General features: G+C 42.0%; 1 protein-coding gene across 1 annotated transcript; it reads right to left on the bottom strand.

Annotated features, from left to right (window-relative positions):
• Window positions 1-412: 412 nt before the first annotated feature.
• On the bottom strand, window positions 413-17351 carry LOC309544470 (la-related protein 6-like; the record flags this gene model as incomplete). Its single annotated transcript, XM_082243381.1, has 3 exons — window positions 17195-17351; window positions 8248-8458; window positions 413-1486 (listed from the first exon to the last, which is right to left on the bottom strand). The coding sequence occupies exons 1-3, from the start codon at window positions 17341-17343 to the stop codon at window positions 413-415; spliced, it is 1434 nt and encodes a 477-aa protein (XP_082099507.1). The 5' UTR covers window positions 17344-17351.
• Window positions 17352-20003: the final 2652 nt, after the last annotated feature.

The following is a 20003-nucleotide window of genomic DNA, read 5'->3' as shown; positions in this document are numbered from 1 at the left end:
AAAGCAAACTTTTGCCAATGTACTAAACTGCATGGAAATATTTTTATTATACATTATGAAAAAGTTCTACACATTTCAAAGTCTACAAATCAGAAATTCCTTAAATTTCTATGAAATTCTAAACAGCCCAGTCATTTACCAAAAAGTTCTGAAACCTTTGCTTGCCATAATCACTTTACCAAAAGTCTTTAAGCTATGGATTTCATTTTTGACACCTCCTTGCATGAGTACGTTTACAGAGGTATGCTTTATATACTGTACAGGTGAAGAGAACATTCAAACTGCATCCAATAAGAGGATTTACAGAGTTAAAAAGTGCATCCCATTAAATGTTGATCTTTAACTCCTAAGTCCAAAGAAAGAAAATGCAGTAAAAATAGTAACAGGACAGTCAAGGAAAAATATTTAATTCCTAGTGCCTTAGAATGAGTTTCCCTCTACCGATGCTATTGTGAAAGCCTTTGCTTCCATCTGGCCCATGTGGAAGTCGAAGTATCCCACTGGGAAGCCCATGAGAGGCTGAAGCCCTCTTCAATGCTAGAGGGCTACAAGGCACAGACTTGTTCTCCAAACACAGATTATGAGCGGCAGCTTTCCGTCTTTGCACCCAAGAACTTGAATAAATCCCACTGTCATTAGAATGCTCTGGATTTCTCCGAAACATTTCTGGGCTTGTCCCAGAACTAGAAAACACTCTATTCCCGTGATCTGTAGCCAAAGGAGAAAGGTTGTGATAAGGTTGAGAGAAGCATTTGCGTGCCAACAATGGACTAGAGCGAGGGCTGCTGAAAGTACTTGGCTTGAATGAAATATCTGGGCTTGCAAAATTCATAGCACAAGGAAAGCGAGGTGCCAAAACTGGAGAAGCTGGAGTACTGTCAGATTCTGATGAGCTGTAACAAGATGCATCCTCCACTGTGTATTGCGGCTTTACTGGAAGTTTACCATGTTGCTTAGCCAACTTCTTATCTGGTAAATCACAATTTTCAGTTTCATCAGACTCCATGCCACTTTTCTTGCGTGTACCTCTTCCACTTACCGGTACAACTCTGACACCACTGTCATCATTGATGGCAGTTTGCTCGATGCTAAAGGTCTCTAGAGCCTTTCGAGCTCCTTCCAGGTTCTCATATTCTACAAGTGCACAATTTTTTGTAGCCAGCTCAGGATATCTAGCCAAATATTTTTTGACATCACTTGGTACTTCTTTTCCAGGTTTTAAGATGCGAACAGAAGTGAGAATTCCAAAAGAAGCAAACAGAGAAGTGGCTGATTCCAGGAAGTTCTTCTTGGGTTTTACAAGATTGTTCTTATCTGTAGAATCTAGATTCCAGGCCAACAGTAGTTTTGTGGGAGGATGTCCAAGCAAATCATTTGAAACTGGAGTTTTACGCCTCACTTTGGTTTCCTCTTCATTAACCTCTAGGTTGTCTGAAAACTGGAGTGCATACAAGGTTTGTCTCCAGTCTCTTGTAAGGGACTTAATCTGAGAAAAAAAAAAAGTTAAATAAAAATCAGCAGGAGTAAAAAAGGTTTGTCTGTAAGCAATACCCATTTTCAGACTACTAGGGCCCCCCTAACAAACTCTGTAGCATTAGACTTTCCTACCAACCTACCTGAAGTATCAGCTGTGACAATATGGCCATGGATCCTAAAGTAATTCTCTAGATCACAGGTAGGAGAGCTTGTCAGCATGGCCTGTACATTACCAGGGACCAGTGCCATGGATTTACAGTTAGGAGACAGGCCGTAGTGAAAGTGTAAAGCCCCCCACCCCTTCCACCATTAGAGTAAGCAATTACTGAGAAAAGTGGATTTGATGCACAGGGGGGTCAAACCTCACTGTGCGTGATGCCTAAGACTATATTAGCCACGCAGTTTCCGTGCTGGTTGGTAGGACAGCTTTGAGAGAAAATCTACACAACAATACAGCTTGGTAGCGAGGGGTGGTGAGGGATTGCATCTGACAGACAATATTCCTAAAGTCTTCCTGTGCATCGGATATGCAATCTTTGTTGGAAATGCCAGAGGGTACAAAGACCAGGTCAACCTCTAGAACTCTTAATGATAAAGTACTATATTGCCTCAACCTCCCTTAATAGGAATACTCATACCGCCAAGCATCCACATATTGGTTTGCCACTTCTACAAGCTTTATTAAGCTACTTTCTGTTGACAAACTCTCCAGCATCAGCTGCACACCACTGCTCAGAGTTGGCTTCCCGATAACAAACCTGACACTACAAGAGCACAACTGGGATATTGCCACTAACCCATAAGACTCGCATCTATGAAGATTGTGGTTAATGCTTTACAGTACATTTTTGAACATACATTTTTTAAAGCTTTTACTGCCCATTGTTAAGTATGAAAGTTCTGATAATGTAGTGCAACAATTGCATTTTTGGTGCAGGTCAATTTAAGTAAATTACATGCAAAACGCAACCTAGTGCAGGAAAATATTCCCTGACCCTTTCCAAAAATGCAGTGGCTGAAAAAGGCATACAAGCGAACGTGACTCATAAGAAATCATGTAAAAAAAATGCATAGATGTGAACCTAGCCTAATAGAAGTAAATGAACAAGATCTTTAATGGCAGGATCACCAGGTATTTTATCGACCGCTGCAGAAAAATGTATACCTGTGCAGATCAGTTGTCAGCAATGTGCGCTTTTAAAATTATTTAAGTAGCAGTATTTCACTGGCTCATATCTAGCTAGTCTTTATTCTCTGGGCAGCTGCTTCTGCTGTGGGCCAATAATTACCGTATTTTCGGTTTAGCGTTAGATTCTGTTTAAAAAGAGGAGATTTGAGAAGAAAAGGAAAAAGTCCTTTAGTCCATTTATTACTTTGTTTCCCCGGGTTTGTTTTGAAAGGACTAGGAGTGAACATAATTTACCTGCACTAATTTTTAAATATTTTTCCACATTTTAAAAATTGTATGAGAACTGTCATGAATCTCCATCGCAATACCCGTGAATAAAATAAAAAACTCCATGATATGCTGTTCTGGGCTTTTATAGTCTGTTGTCTTGTAATCTGTGCCACACAACCACCCCCTCAATGCATACAGAAACCAAGACTACTATTGTACTAGAAATTGGTATAGATTCCACGCTAGGATATCTAAGTAATAGAGGCTGCTGCCTACCCTAAATCAGTGTTAATTTTGGCAGCAAATTTCAATTTAGTTTTAGTCTTAGTCTTAGGACTAAAATGGCATTTTAGTTTTAGTCCTATTTTAGTCTTCTGCAAGTGTTTTAGTTTTAGTCGTATTTAGTCGACTAAAACTCCAGTATATTTTAGTCGACTAAAACATCCTACATTTTAGTCGACTAAAACTCATTTTAGTCATCTATAATCAAATGGGTGTAGTTCAATTGTAATTTGTAATGCATTATTTAAGCATTTCTCTACTCATTATATACTACTGCTGGTCCTGGAGTGAAAAATCTAATATGTTATTATTTATGCTTTGAGCATGCACCAGTGTTAATTTTTGGCAGCAAATTTCGATTTAGTTTTAGTTATAGTCTTTTGACTAAAATGCCATTTTAGTTTTAGTCGTATTGTAGTCTTAAGACTAAAATGCCATTTTAGTTTTAGTCGTATTTTAGTCATCTGAATTGTGTTAGTCGACGAAAACGTTTTAGTCGGTTTTAGTCGACGAAATTAACACTGCCCTAAATATTAATAAGGGGTAAAATATTATGAAGGGAAAAAAAGGTATGGTGGCGCTGCCTAAAGGTAAAATATCACATGTGCAAAAATATCTAATAGCATAACATGTGAACAAAGTGTCAAATGTGTTCAGGTGTGACCGTACAAAAAAAAACAAACAAAAAACATATAGTGCAAATAAGTATGATAGATCCCAATTATAATAATTGATAGATGCAATATACAATGCTAAAAATTAAAAAAAAACAGATTAATTGGAAGAAAAAAAAAAAAAAAAGGTATATACAAAATAAAAATATATATGAAATAGAAAAATGCAAGTTAATAAAAATTAATATCCAATAGTCCCAATAATTGTGCAAAGTGCAAAAAATAGTTTGTATTTGATGGTGTGAAGAGGTGCATTCGTGCTCCCCCAATTGGACCGCAGATGGAGGTACCTCTACAGGGGTCACAGGTATGTAGCCAGCAAGGTAAAGTTGGACTCCTCCAACCACTCTGGTACTGACCAGCAACGCTGTATCTTGGCCTAGGCACACTAGGCCTAGGGCGGCACTTTTGCTGCAGGGGGGGGGCAGCAAAAAAGCTCCCCGCAAAAAAAAAAAAAAAAAATACAGCCTGCCCCTGAACGAAAATAGTCTCTGCCGGCAGTGGGGTTACTATGGGGGTGTGCGGACAGCACCCGGGTGACACCCGCCCGCCGGGCCACATTTCCTAACCACTGGCTGTGGTGTGGGTCAGCACTAAGGGGGCCGTCTGCATGTTCACAGGTTGGGCTAGACTGAATTCGATCCCCCAATGTCGTCCAGGTGATGGTGCTGAGCAATCAGAATGCCTCTTCTGCTGACAGTTACATATGTAGGTGATGCTGTGGGGCTTTCAAATCCTCGGACTTAAGCGGCATCTTGACAGCAGGGGATTGTAGGACATTGGAACAGGGGGACTGGGGGGGAAACGGGAGGGTGTCCAGTGATCTTACGCTTTACTTGTACGTGCACTCGGTGGACGATCCTCCCTGCTCCATACCTGGGACCTGCTCTATCAGTCCTCCTCATCTGACATTGACACCGCTGACATGGATATCAGGGGGTTCATATCTGGAAGACCCAGGATGTGTCTCCCCCCCCCCCCCCCCATAGGACAAGAATGTAGGATTCCTGGCACTGGGATGTGCTGCCATATTACATGGACTCTCCTCTGCCTACCAGGAATATTACCCTGTGACCGATCCCTCGCTATCAGATCTTCCAGGATGTCTTCCAGCCTGTGGTGACCTGTTGGGATCTTCCAGGACTGGGAGCGATGGGAAAGTCCTGAACCGTCTCCCCCTCCATCATCCTGGAGAAGATTATAGGGAGGACTCAGCACACCTGCAGCCTTCCCCACACCAACTATGGCTGCAGCAATAGCCAGCTTTCTCATCCGACAGAAGAGACAGGAAAGGGAATCCAACAGTGACTGGGTGTCTACCTCCAAGAGATGCAGCATCCCTCAGCAAGGACAACCTCTCCCTGTGCGAGAGGTATGTCCAGGTCAGTGCATGACAGCTACCTTAACTCCATACATATGTCCCTCCCATCCACCCTTCCCTCCATTCATTCATTCACCCCTACTTCCATCCATTCCTTCTTCCCTTTCTCCAACAAGCTGACAACACAAGAAAAAAAAAAAAAAAAAAACACCACACAATCAAAAACACAGATTGGACATTCTCCTTTATTTTTACCAAAACCATGTAATAAGGATTTAGCTAAACATACATTCATACACATGTATCCAATCAGGCAGGCCCTTGTACTACACATTTGATGGTAGCTCAAAAGATTGTACATTTAGATTGTATAGAATATTGCCAGCTTAAGGCTCACCATGCATGTTACAAAAAGGTGGAGCCTAAAGACGAAGGGATGTGGTTTACAGATGGCAGGGCGGATCTTATAAGGAAGGGGTGTGGCTTTGACAGGAAGGGGTGGGTCATATTTAAATTAGGGGTGCACAAGTTTAGTCAGGCCTAGGGCAGCACATAACCTAAATACACCACTGCCGACCAGCAAAGATCGACAAGTGGACTATTTATGATTTGCAAATCTTGGCAGCTCTTTCTTTTTACTTCCAGGAAGCTCAGCTCTTTTAAGCTGCTGAGACTGGAATACTTCAAAGTTATTCTTAACTTGGGTTCCCCTTCTCAGAAAAAGTTTAAGCTTAGAGGCAATCTATATTTCATATATTTTTATATATAAATTTTTTGACGACATCAATTCATGATCTGTTTTAATACGTTTTAGCATTGTATATTGCATCTATCAGATAATATAATTGGGCTCCATCGTACTTATTTGCACCTTGCACATTATTTATATTTTTTGTACGATCACACCTGAACACATTTGACGCTTTATTCACATTATGTTGTAGATATTTTTGCCTTGCACATGTGATATTTTACCTTTAGGCAATGCCACCATACCTTTCCCTTTTTCATAATACTATTGTACTAGAACTATATAAAATCGTATTTACACATTTAGCCTTTACAGCAGGCATCACTAAATGGCGGACCGTGGCCCGAATCCGAACCCAGTCCTATCCGGACTGCAGCCTCGCCAAATAGTTGCCTGAGTGTTGTCTCCCTTCCACCGGCTTGCCTGCCCCCACTGTAATCCTTGATTACATTAGGAGGTGAGGCAGGTCTTTCCTTTCATCATTGCAGCACTCCCCCTTCCCACCAACTCCACACACTGCCCTACTTTAGTCACAACCCGGGAAGCATGGCAGGTCCGGACAAAGTGCGGTACTTTTGTTACAAAAACGGGCAATTGGTTGTTAGGTGGCGGGGCGGTCCCAGCAACCAATTACCTGCCTTTAACTTGAAAAGTCCTGCCCTTTGTCCAGACCTGCCGTGCTTCCCAGCTTCTGTGAATAAGTGTGGGGAAAAAGGGAGTGCTGCGATGAAAGGGATAGTCTGACTCAAATATCGAGGGGGGTTTGTAAGGAGTCTGATGGGGGGAGGGGGTCTGTGGTGGGTTTGGCTGGATGGTCTGTAATGAGGGGGTGGGATGTGATGTGAAGGGGGGAGAGAAATTGAGGGCACTGGTGTAAAGGGGGTCTGTGATGTCAAGGATCTGGGTCATAGCACCAATAGGACACTCAGGCCTCAGCTGGAATAAAACTTACTGACCAGACCCCCGTCAATTTCAATTCAGTACCCGTGCTTTACAGTGAACAAAAATTTCCATTACAGAGGGGTTTTTTTTTTTTTTATTTATTTTTTTCGGACCCCCTGCTGCATGATGCCATAATGTGCCAATACTGCATACTAGGGCATCATGACCAGTGTTGGTCATGTAACCTAAAAAAAAAAAAAAAAAAAAAAAAAAAAAAAAATTAATTATAGTTACTTCTCCCAAAAAGAGTAAGAGTAAACAAGTAACTAATTACCAGGGAAAGTAACTATTGTGTTACTTAAAAAAAAATCAAAAATATGTCAAATAACTTTTATGCCCCTTGTATGCGTGGTATTTGCCGAGTGGTACCTGCGTGGTACTGGCTGGCTGCGTGGTACACGGGTACCTGAGTGGTATTTGCTGAGAGTGGCACTGTGGTACCTGCGTGGTACACTGCCGGTGTATAGGGTGTGTCAGTAGGTGTATTTGGGGGTCAGAGGGTGTATAGGGTGGGTAGGTAGGTGTATAGGGTGGGTAGGTGTATAAATGGGTCAGCAGGTGTAAAGGGTGGGTAGGTGTATTTCGGAGTCTGTATGTAGGTGTGTATATAGGGGTCAAAGGGTGTATAGTTAGGTAGATGTATATGGGGGGGGGGGGTTGGTGGATGTAAAGGACAGGTACAATGCAGTTTGGCATTGGTGGGGCTCCCACGGCTACCCTCGGCCGGTCCGCTCTCCCTCTCCTCCATGTCACATGCCACTGCCAGTACCGCAGACAGCACCGGCAGGGTCAGAGGAGGGAGGAGGACTTACACTACTGCCATCTAGTGGCGGTAGATGTAATTGCGGTAACGCCGCCTAAGTAATGGGAACGGCGTTACCATGAGGGGAAAAGTAATCAGATAGATTACTTGTTACCCTCAAAAGTAACGGCGTTAAGTAACACCGTTTACTTTAACTAAGTTACTACCATCACTGATCATGACAGACACACCTGTTAAAGATCTTCCGCACTGTGCCGTCAGTTCACTCCATTCAGCGGCCTGAATAGGCGTGCCATGATGGAGGTCACTCCCCCACATCACCATGACACAGAGCAGGTGCTATAACATACTTTGAGCTGTGCATGCGTGACAGAGTACGTTACTGGTGACAGGCAGGAGGAAGCATTTATGTGCCATAAAAACCCCTACCTGCCAGCTTTACGTAGTTTAAAACCACTTCAAGGTCAACAAACATTCAACTTTCACAAACACCAACTGTCAAACAAAGCCATTATTTTACAAAGTGTCCTATATATGGTGCTAACCATCTACTTTATTCACCACTTATGAATTGCGATTTCTTAGTAAAATGGATTGAGAACAAAACAAAACAAAAAAAAAAAAAAAAAAAAAACTCACCTTTTTGAAAGATGTAAGTAATTTAATGCTGACAAAACCCAACTTGTTTTTCTGTACATGTTTGAGCAGAAAGGCATCGCGAGACAAATTCTCATCAGACAGGTAAAACTCTACTTGGCTTACAATCTTTTCAATTAGCTTCATATCAGGAATCCCAAAATCACCTTCATTGGAGTCCTCATCCATGGTTTCAGCCATATCACAGAAACTTCTGCAAAAGAATTATGAGAAAAGTACCAATTTTACAGTGGCAGAGTGCTTCTCACCATTTACTCAGCAGTCTTATCAGGGCAATGCAATTACTAGGTGTAACCTGGACTGTCGATAACGGCTAAGGGAACTTCTTCCTTTGTTGCGGTCATTGCTGATGTATTATCCTTCTGCTGTGTGAACAGGGTGAAACTGAATATTTATTAATGCAGAAGGACAGAGCAGCTACCTTTAAAAAAGAAGACCACTTTGCAATGTTCATCTATGGAGTGCCTCCAGTGCAGGGGGGGGGGGGGGGTTAAGCTTTCTTGGCTGGGTCTGGATCGATCATGCAGGATGTTGGTTGGCTGATGCAACAAAGCAAGCATTAGGTGTCTGCAGACTACTGAGTGGAAAAGAAGGGACAGCGAAAACACTGGAGGGGAGGTCAGAAAGACTTGGCTTTTGGATGACCATAACCCAGCCATAGTGGACCACAATCAGATGACAGAAACAAAGACTTCTCTCATCACACAGGACCTTGCCTCAGACCAGAAACCTTCTCTCTGGGAGGGTGAAAGGTGTGATTTGGACACCAGGTGAGATCAGATTACTAGAGAGCACTCCTGCCTCTTGGGAGAAGGAAAAAAAAAAAAAAAAAAGGGGGGGGGGGGGTTGGAGACTCAGTAGGACTAACCCCTTCATGCCTAACCCTTTATCGGACACTTGTTGCTTACAAATTAAAATTAGTATTTCTTGCTGGAAAATTACTTAGAAACCCCAAACATATATTTTTTTTTTTTAGCAGAGAGCCTAGAGAATAAAATTGCCATTGTTGCAATATTTTATGTCACACTATTTGCGCATTGTGACAAATGCAATTTGTTGGAAGAAATACTTTCATGAGTAAAAACAAAAAAAAAAAAAAAACACACAAGTTAGCCCAATTTTTTTGTAGAATGTGAAAGAGGGTACACTGAGTAAATAGATACCCAACATGTCATGCTTTAAAGTTAGGCACTCGTGGAATGGCAACAAACTACAGTACTTGCATATCTCGATAGGTGACAGTTTAAAAAATGTCAAAGGTTACCCGTTTAGAGTTACAGAGGAGGTCTAGTGCTAGAAATATTGCTCTCACTCTTAACGATCACGGTGATGCCTATGTGTGGGGTGAACATGGTGTACATTTGCGGGCGCGACTTAGGTGTGCGTGCGCTTCTGCGCGCAAGCATAGAGGGCGGGGGCTCTTTACATTTTTTTTATTTTATTGTATTTATGTTTACACTGTACTTTTACAATGGGACAGTAATAGACAGTGACAGTAACTCTTTATGGAGGGATCTGGGGGTCTATAAGAACGTCCCCTCCCGTTGCTTGCGAGAACGGCCGGGCGACTGCTTAGCTGCATTGGTTGTCATCACAAGAAAGCCGACTGTCCACTCTAAAGAAGAGTTCCCAGGTGATGCCTCTAGCTGCAGTACAACCCCTTGAAGCTGAAGGGACGCAAATGTGCGTTACATCCGTGTTAAGGGGAGAAAAAAAAAAAAAAAAAGACACCATTGCAACTCCTAAACTGGACTGACTTGAACTAAATCAGATCATGTGTCCAGAGACCCAATGTGGGCATTGGGGGTCCAGTAAGAGAACATTACACAAGTTAATTTGTCATCTTCTGGGAACCATTGCCCTTTGTTCAAAGGCCAGGACTTTGTTGGCCAACTTAAAATAATGCTTTGAAAATTCCTCATGGTGTGTCGGTAAGTGTTCGGCGAGTGAGGCGTGTCATCTTCAAGTGTGCAGAGAGAAAAAATAAAATAAGATCACAAAAACCAAATTCAGCTGCTCCGCAGGGGATAGCGCTAGATAGGGATACACTTCTACATTGTGTCAAATAAAGACATAGAAACTGTAGAGTTTTTTTTAGGGTTCCATGTGGATGAACACTACCTAAAGTTTAAAATTTAAAGTAAACTTCATAATACATGGAGGGTAAGATTTAAGTTTTTCCAACTGTGCCATATCGGTGTATACTGGTTGTATTTACATACTTTGCCTTCTATCTATGGTACCTTTGTATATGGTTAGGGAACAAAAAAAAAAAAAAAGAAAAAAAACACACACACACACACACACACACACACACTAGTACAGAACAGAAAAACAAAGTGGTAAATTCGGGTGGTTTAAATCTGCATACCCTTTAGTTTCTGGGAGAAGGTCATCAAATTGACATCTGTCAAAGGCTACAGGGAAAAGGACAGTTTTACCCATGATTACTAGTATCCAATACTATGGGTTCTTTTGTCCATCTGAGGTAAGAACAGTTTTTTCATAGATAGAATTATTGATGAAAGATTGAGAATGGGGGGGGGGGGGGGGGATGTGTAGCAAACCTCAACAGGACAAGATTATTATTATTATTATACAGGATTTATTATAGCGCCAACAGTTTGCGCAGCGCTTAACAAAATGAGGGCAGACATTACAGTTACACTACAATTTGGAACAAAAGGAATCAGAGGGCCCTGCTCGTTAGAGCTTACAATCTAAAAAGGGAGGGTCAATTGATACAAAAGGCAATAGCTGTGGGGGGATGAGCTGATGGAGCAAGAGAAACAGCGTTATTAGTTAGTAGCCAGGTAGGCTTCTTTAAAGAGAAGGGTTTTCAGGGATCGTCTAAAGATGGATAGATTAGGGGACAGTCGGACAGATTGGGGTAGAGAGTTCCAAAGAATGGGAGAAGCTCTGGAGAAATCCTGGAGGCGAGCATGGGAAGAGGTGACAAGGGAGCTAGAGAGCAGGAGGTCTTGGGAGGACCGAAGAGAGCGGCTAGGTTGATATTTTGAGATCAGGTTAGGGATGTAGCTGGGGGCAGAGTTGTGGATGGCTTTGTAAACTGTTAGCACTTTGAATTTTATTCGTTGGGTGAGTGGAAGCCAATGAAGGGATTGGCAGAGAGGGTTGGAGGACACTGAACGGTTGGTAAGGTGGATAAGTCTTGCAGCTGCATTCATTATGGATTGAAGGGGGGATAATCTATGTAAGGGTAATCCAATGAGGAGGGAGTTGCAATAGTCGAGGCGAGAGATAACTAGGGCGTGAATTAAGAGCTTGGTGGTGTCATTGGTTAAAAAGGGCCGTATTCTAGCGATGTTGCGGAGGTTAAGGCGACATGATTTGGACAGGGATTGGATGTGAGCCTGAAAGGACAGTGCAGAGTCCAGGGTTACCCCTAGCACCCTGGCATGTGTGGAAGGACTAATAGTAATTCCATTGATCTTGACAGAGAATTCCGGGGAAGGGGCACGTAGAGGAGGAAATATTATGAGCTCGGTTTTAGATAGATTCAGTTTGAGGAAGTGGTGAGACATCCAGGCTGATATGTCTGTTAGTAGATCAGTGATGCGGGAGGAGACTGATGGGGTGAGCTGAGGGGTAGAGAGGTAGATTTGGGTGTCATCAGCATAGAAATGGTAGTGGAAGCCATGGGAGGCTATTAGCTGACCCAGGGAGGAGGTATAGATTGAGAATAGTAGTGGTCCAAGGACAGAACCTTGGGGGACCCCAACAGTAAGAGGAGTTGCAGAGGAGTAAGTGGAATTGTAAGTGACACTGAAGGTGCGGTGAGATAGGTAAGATTCGAACCAGTGGAGAGCACAGTCACGGAGACCGAGCAAACTGAGTTTTTTGAGAAGGAGGGGGTGGTCAACAGTATCAAAGGCAGCCGAGAGGTCCAAGAGTAAGAGTATCGAGTAGTGACCATTGGTTTTTGCTGTTAGCAAGTCATTTGTAAGTTTTAGGAGAGAAGTTTCTGTGGAGTGTTGCCGGCGAAATCCAGACTGAAGGGGATCAAGGAGGTTATTCTCAATGAGGTGCTTGCTCAGGCGGTTGTAGACGAAACGTTCAAGGAGCTTGGAAGCAAAAGGGAGTAAGGAGATGGGTCTTAAGTTATTAAGATTGGAGGGGTCTAGTGAGGCTTAGTGAGGCTTTCTTTGGTATGGGAGTTACTAGCGCATGTTTTAGAGAGCTGGGGAAGATGCCAGTGGAGAGGTTGAAGATATGAGTTAAAGAGTGTAGGATAGAGTCAGAGGGTGACCGTAGTATTTGAGAAGGAACAGGGTCCAGGGGGCAGGAAGTTAGGTGGGCATTAGAAAAAATTTTAGTAACTTCCTCTACAGTAGTTGGGTTAAACAAGATGTGGTAGCTATAGATCTTAGCTCATCCATTACTCACCACTGTGGCACCATTATTGTGCCATAGTTCTATATCGGGGAGCCTTCAAGTCTTTGCTATAATTTCCTCTGACCCAATAAGAAAAGTTTGTCCACTGCCTGCATCAGGAAATCTGCCAGGGAAAGAGCATGGGCACCCATGACAAATACCCACAAGCAGGGAAATGCTGCCCTTTCATGTATCGTAGGCCTGGAAGAGAAGGTTTGTTCAGGAAAGTGGCTTGTGATAGGATTTATTGTAGATTCATTGCCAGTTCACACCACATGCAGTCCAGTGCAGTGGTTTGCTGCATCAAAAACTCATGGAAAGTAGGTATATGGTTTCCAATGGCATAGTTCACACCAGTGCTTGCAGTCCAGTTTTTTTTTTTTTTTCTTGACTGTACTGGAATGCTCAAGAAATGCACTGGAACACACGATCTTATTTAAACGGTTAAGGAAAAAAGAAAAAGGCACCGGAACGCTTAAATGCACATGCAAAAAAGCACCTGGAATGCTTCAGGACTAGGAAAGATTGGTGCTGCAGTTTTAAAGGGGATAAGGGGAGTGTTGATCAGATGAGAAGTAAAAAAAAAAAATTAAAAAAAAAAAATGTAAGGTCCAAGATTCCAAACATTTTCTTTATAATAGGAGGCACCCAAAACTGGCTTATCTTTTTATAAGACACAGATTTAATCGGTTATGGTTTAAGGATTTTGACCTGCCATACAAGGTTCTCCAAGCTACTTCTACCAAACATTAATATACCTCCGAAGCAGCTGACCAGTTTGTGCCTGAACAAAAATTTATAAGATTGATCACATTTGTACTAAATTCAATTTCTTCTGAAGGAGGAGCGAATTAGTTTGCAAGTGGTCCATCAAATCCTGCTTGAACTAAAAACCTGATCCCATTGAAGTCTATGCACAAATACCATTGAAGTCTATGGGAGGAGAAGACTAAAAATTCTGGCCATTTTCAATGCCAATAGGCAAGCTTTCTTACATAAGGGCATGGGGAGATAGGCACTGCCATGTGGGACATTTAGCAAAGCATAAACACATTTTACAAAAAAGTGTGCAATGGTAGGAGGGTCATTTTATGCAACTTAGGGCTACATGGGAAAAACCACCAAACCCTTTTAAAAAAATACAGGATTGGGGGATACAGCTTTAAATGCATGTGGTGTCAAGAACCACATGATTTTTTTTTCCACAGGCAGCATCAGAAACATTCTGGCATCACACATACTGGATGTATAATAGAATTTAACTTTAAAAACTTAGCTTGGCTTGAATACCAACAACCCAGTCCGATTTGTTTATTTTAGCTGAGATACTTTATCCAGTGGCAATAGGTCAAGAATTGAGTGGTGGAAGTAGCAGTTACAACATACCAAAAAGCTATAGTAAAAAGTTAACACTAAAAAAATAAAAAATAAAGCTAAAGCCTCCAGCTTTGTGCAAATTGAACAGTGACAAAGCAAATTGGGGGCTTCTTTTTTCACAGTACCACACTGCAATGGGCTAATTTTTGTCAAAACAGATGCCTGTCATGCTCGCACCTCGGTTTCCAAAATATTAAGAACACAGGCTTCAGGTTTTAGATTTGTAGCACCCTCCTAAGTAGGTTCTAGAGATTATAGTTTTGGATCTTTTCTGCTTGCCAGGTAAATCTTCATTAAAATGAAGTGATTGATGTATACATACCCAACAACTTCGCCCAGTGCTCAAAAGGACTCTCAATCTGTTCCTCGCTCAGTAGTAAATTAGCAGCTCTGTTAAAGTAAAATAAAATCTCATAAAAAAAAAAAAAAAAACTCTGTTACCTCACCAGATTTGCAATAATAAAATATTATTCCTAAATCATTACAATTGGAAAAGACCAACATTAGCAGCGCTATTAAAAACGTCCAGATTTACAATAAGCTTCCAGTGGGAATTGGCAAACTGATAGTCCAATAATGTCCTTTCCTCCAACTGGTGTATATATAACCTTGGATGTTCACACCATGCACCTTCACCACACCCCTTGTGATTCCCTTAGTAATGGACACTCACCAGAAAGCCGATAAACTGCGCCTTTAATTGTACACATCAGCCTCCACTCAACCATAGACCTCCAGAGCTTTAAATCCTCCGCTTCCTTATATTTTGGTCACCCTTAGATTATCGCTCAGAGGTTTCAACCTATATTCTTTCCGTAGCAGAAGCTCCAAAGTGGTCATGAAAGAAAGTGGACTAATCGTGTGGTATTGCTAAAACTATTGAATAAAATTAAGTCCCCTTCTCCCCTCATAAAATGCGCTTACACAGTAATAAACTTCCAAGCATAAAAGACATATCATTCAGATAAAATGTCTGACATCCAAATTCAATTGCACGCTGCTTGACATCCCAAATTCAATTGCAAGGTGACGCATTTCATCATCACGACTTCCTCATCTCGACAGACGCCCTCTGTTCAAGTCGTGATGGTGAAACGCATCAGGGCGTGAGCACGCGTTTACCAAGGTGACTGGACGCTCTACACGCTGCCTGGGAATCACTGCGATCTACACTGAGCGGTACTGCCATACCAGTCAGCAGTTTGGATGTCAAGCATTTTATCTGGATGATAAGTCTTTTAAGTTATTACTGTATAAGCGCATTTTATGAGGGGAGAAGGGGACTTAATTTTATTGAATAAATATTTTTAGCAATACCACACTATTAGTCTTCTTTCATGACCACTTTGGGAGCTCCTGCTATGGAAAGAATATAGGCTGAAACCGAGCAATAATCTAAGGGTGACCAAAATAACAGAAGCGGAGGATTTAAAGCTCTCTCTGGAGGTCTATGAGTGGAGGCTGACACCTTAATGATATGTACAATTAAAGGCAGTGTGTATCGGCTTTCTGGTGAGTGTCCATTACCTTAAGGGAAATCACAAGAGGGGTGAAGGTGCATGGTGTGAACACCAAAGGTTATATGTACACTGGTTGGAAGAGCAGTTTGCCAATTCCCACTGGAAGCTTATTGTAAATAAGGACGTTTAATAGCACTGCTAATGTTGGTCTTTTCCAATTGTAATGGTTTAAGAATAATTTACTATTGCAAATCTGGTGAGGTAGCATACAGAGTTTGAGAAGGTAAAATCAATTTTGTTCTCTGCCTACCGGAGAGCGAATCGGCTAGGGAGGTCTGCTCATGGTGCAGCTCAGTTTGTCTCAAGTGGTCCAATAGGGAGACATATTGGACAGTGGGAGGAAACCTGACAAATAAGTGCACAGGCATTTAGTACAGCCCTGGTGATTGGCAGAGGAAAGTACCTCAGTGTATGCTGGGATACTGTATAAATGCCAAGGGCACATGTGCTCGGGGTCTTTCTGCTGGCGAGCGGGGCCTGGGAGGGAGGGTGCAGCTGCCTCTCCTCTGTAGAAGTTGCCGGCTTCAGGTGGTGGGCCTGAGAGTCAGAGGAGCTGAGCCTGGAGGTCCTGCAGAGCTGACTGGAAGAGAGCCACTGGAAGGATCTAAATCTACATAGAATGAGTACAGATCTGTGTCATGTGGCCTGTCCTGAGAGGGCCATCCCCTCAGCTAGAAGAGTCAGTGGACAGGTGTCAGTCAAGGTGGTGCTAGAGTGTCCCGAAGATAATGTAGTTGCATCAAGTCTGCTGCTGGAGAGAGCACGAAAACGAAAGAGTTGTAAAGTCAGGAAGGTTTTTGACCTTAATGCATTCTATGCAACAAGATAAAAATCCTGTGTGTAGCTGCCTACCCAGCCCCCCCCCCCCCCCCAATATTTACCTGTGCCACCTGTCTAGCGATATCCACGAGTCCCTCCCGGAACTCACCCTCCTGATTGGCTGAGACACAATAGCGGCACCATTGGCTCCCGTGGCTGTCAAAGGAGAGAGGGGGGCGGGGCTGAATGGCAGATCCATGTCTGAATGAACACACGGAGCTGCAGCTCGGCTCGGGTGCCCCCATAGTAAGATGCTTGCTGTGGAGGCACTTGATAGGAGAGAGGGGCCAGGAGCAGGAACGAGGGAGCAGAGAAGTAGTATAACAAATTTGTTAAAAGGTAACAGTCACATAAACCGTGATTGAACAGTGGTAAACTAGAGAAAAAAAAAAAAAAAAAGAAGTCTTGCATGGTCACCAGCTTCAGAGGTATTGGGAAAACCACCTTGCAGAGGAAGGGGTTGCTCTCTAATGGGTTCAAAAAGGTTTTTTTATTTTTACGCATTTAAAGGATTTAATTTTTTTTTTAAAAAACTTATTTTTTTTCGTAAAGCTGTCCCTGCCCTGGTCAAGCAAATATAGGCAGGGCCAGCAAGTCTAACTAAAATACAAGTGATCATATCCATGGACTACTAAATGTACCACTAGCTGGCACCAATACATGCATGCACACCATCATTAGCACAGTGTTTTATAATAAAAAATATATAAATTAGTTAGGCAAATTCATATATTAAAATTGCATATAGTGTAGAAAGGAGGCAAGCCTGGTAAAAGTGATCATATTTATGAAGTATTGCTACGAGTGTTAGCTTTTACCTGTCAGAAGAACCTAGGTACTCATTCCTAGACTCCTGCCTCATTTCTCTGTGGCGCAGTCTGGAATTAAATGAATGTGGGCGTACATCAACAGGTAGGCTACAGATGCTATTTAGAGATCTTGCATACGGATACCCAGGAGATGCCATGATGTTCATATAAGGCTGAAAACAAAATGTAAAAATGGTTACACATATGCAAATTTGCTGCCATTCAATATTGCATTATTTTTTAGGGTTTAAACCCTATGACATATGTACCTAGAACTGCAATGTTCAGGTTGCAATGTCAGAGTAGTAAGGTGACCAGATTAGTAAGCGGAACACAACTCAAATCTGAACATATAGGCAAGCAGAGGGCAAAAAGACTAGTTACTAACATTGCCTGGTGTCTCCCACCCTCCATTTTCTGCCTGGTGTCTCCCACCCTCCATTTTCTCCCCAATTACTGATGCAACATGCCTTGTTCGGCACCATATCTCTCTGCGGATATACCTTTCCAGAGCTTAGGCGCAATTACGATTTCTTAAAATCCCCTATATCACAAATCTTTGTGTTTGAGTCCACATAAAATACCCCACCCATACAGTTCAGAGAGGTGAACAGGCCAATCTGACAGAGGCCTCTGGAATAAAAGATCAATGTATAAGGGGGGGTGGGGGAGGAGCCAGTAGCATTAGCTGTAGAATGAGATTTTAGTGTTTAGCTTTTTTTTTTTTTTAACAAAATTATAATCCCACAAAAGCCTATGGCTCAAAAACGTTGATAAATGCTGAATAGCTTTGTTTTTTTGGCATTTAAAGCTTTTTTCAGAGTAAGAGCCTTTTTTTTTTTTTTTTTACATATAAAAACACACCTCAAAACCCACTAGTTCAGGGGTTTTTTCCCCAGCCAGAAAAACGCCCCTGTCAAAAACTGCTGATAACATGCTGGGGAGTTTATTGGCTTAAAAAAAAAAAATAATAATAATAATAATAACCCCTTCCATAGCCAAATTATAGAGATAATTCCCTGGAGAGGCATTTAATAAACCCTGAGAAGTAAAAAGGGTAGAACTAAAAATCTGGTCTTTCACTTCACCGTGTATTCTCGGTGAGAAGTGTATGCTCCTGTCGGGTGATGATATTGCACTTCCCAGGGTTTATTGACCATAGTGTATACCCCTATCCATACCCTCATGTCCACCATAAGTACTTCATGTTCCCTAGGCCTGAATGGACTCCAAGCAGGAGAAAGGGAAAGCGAGTCACTTTGCTATTCTAGCAGGGGTAAAAAAATACTACCAGGACATAAAACTTTAAATTAGCTTTCCAAGGCAGTCACAATATGAGAATTTAAACAGAGTGTCCCACATATTATTCTAATCCTCAAGGTGCTACTGAAATAGTGTTTCCATCTTGATTAGAAAGTGGAGGCATGTATGTTGGTGGTGCCCACTATGGAAGAGCACAGCAGAGAAATAAGACTGAGTCGTTGGGCATGAATGGCATCTAGACTCAAAAGCTTTCATGGTCAGAGCAGTTGGGATTTCTAGTTAGGGATTCTACTAGAAAGCGGGTTTGGAGGTCTGGTGTATCGTAAGATTCTCTTAGGCTAATGGAGGAGCGAATGCCCAAAAAAAAACAAAAAAAAAAAAAGCTGTCCCTAGCAATTTCAAATGTATTCCCTCTTGCTCTATAAATTCTGCCCACGGCAGCACAAATAGCTGCAGGATATTTGTTGTCCTGGAAAAAAGGTCCAAGGTGTCTCACATCCATTGGTCACAATTACATCATTGGACCCAGCAGAATTGGGTCCAACACTCAAGTAATGTAGCGATATAATTTTGTGCACATGCAGAATGATCCTAGCATTTACATTCAGGGGACAGCCCAAAATCTGTTTAGTAACAGGTTACACCCATATTCAGGGTGTAACATGTTACTAAAGCACCTGCCCGCATTCTGACCCAATCGCCCATTGTGACAGTGGGCAGGGGATCCTCTCCACAATTCAAAAACAATGCAGCCGCACCATCAATTCATAAGAGTTCTGTGAATGAATGAACTACAAGTACCGTCTTCCACCATGGCAGACGGCATGTAGTTCCTAAACTGCAAGGATGCTGATAAGTGCTGTCAAGAGTTCATTGATCTTCCTGCCCTTCAGCAACTATCTGCCTATATGGGAGGTGCGGGCAGACATCTATACCAAGTGTCTGCAGGATTATTTATTTCCCTTAGGAGCCTATCACAGGTGCAATGTTTTACGGGCTCCTAAAGAAAGAAGGAAGGAAGGAAATATAAATGTTTTGGCAGGAAAAAAAAAAAAAAAAAAAGAAGAAAAAGTGTGTTTTTAAAAAAGTGAACCTATCCTTTGAAGATTGCTATACCAAGAGACACCTGTGCAACAGCCACTCGGTAAAATTAAATAAAAATTAGCTAAAACTCAGTTTGTCATTTAAACCTGGACACATTGTTACATTTTTCAAATATCCAAACTTTTCTGTCCACATTACCTCCTCTTTCATTCAGTAAAATGGCACAAGGACCAAAGCATATAGGCCCATCATATATTAACCTTCACCCATCATGCACATTTTGCAAGTTAGGCAGGATACATGAAACAAAGCACACAAGAACATTTGGAGATGTTTAAACACAAGATTGGCATCAGATATTACTCCAACTTTAAAGTGATGCATCTCCAAAAGCACACCTTTAACTCCTTGTAATCCATAGCCCAATTTCTGTAACACGTGGCACGGTTTACTATGAGCACAAGTTCCTCATTACACTCTGTGCACCATGGTTAACAGTTGATCAATACGC

The sequence above is a fragment of the Pelophylax lessonae genome, assembly GCF_965119305.1.
Source record: "Pelophylax lessonae genome assembly, chromosome: 1".
NCBI lineage: Eukaryota > Metazoa > Chordata > Amphibia > Anura > Ranidae > Pelophylax > Pelophylax lessonae.
Note: the sequence above shows the minus strand (reverse complement) of the source record. Positions and strands in the feature narration are given on the sequence as shown.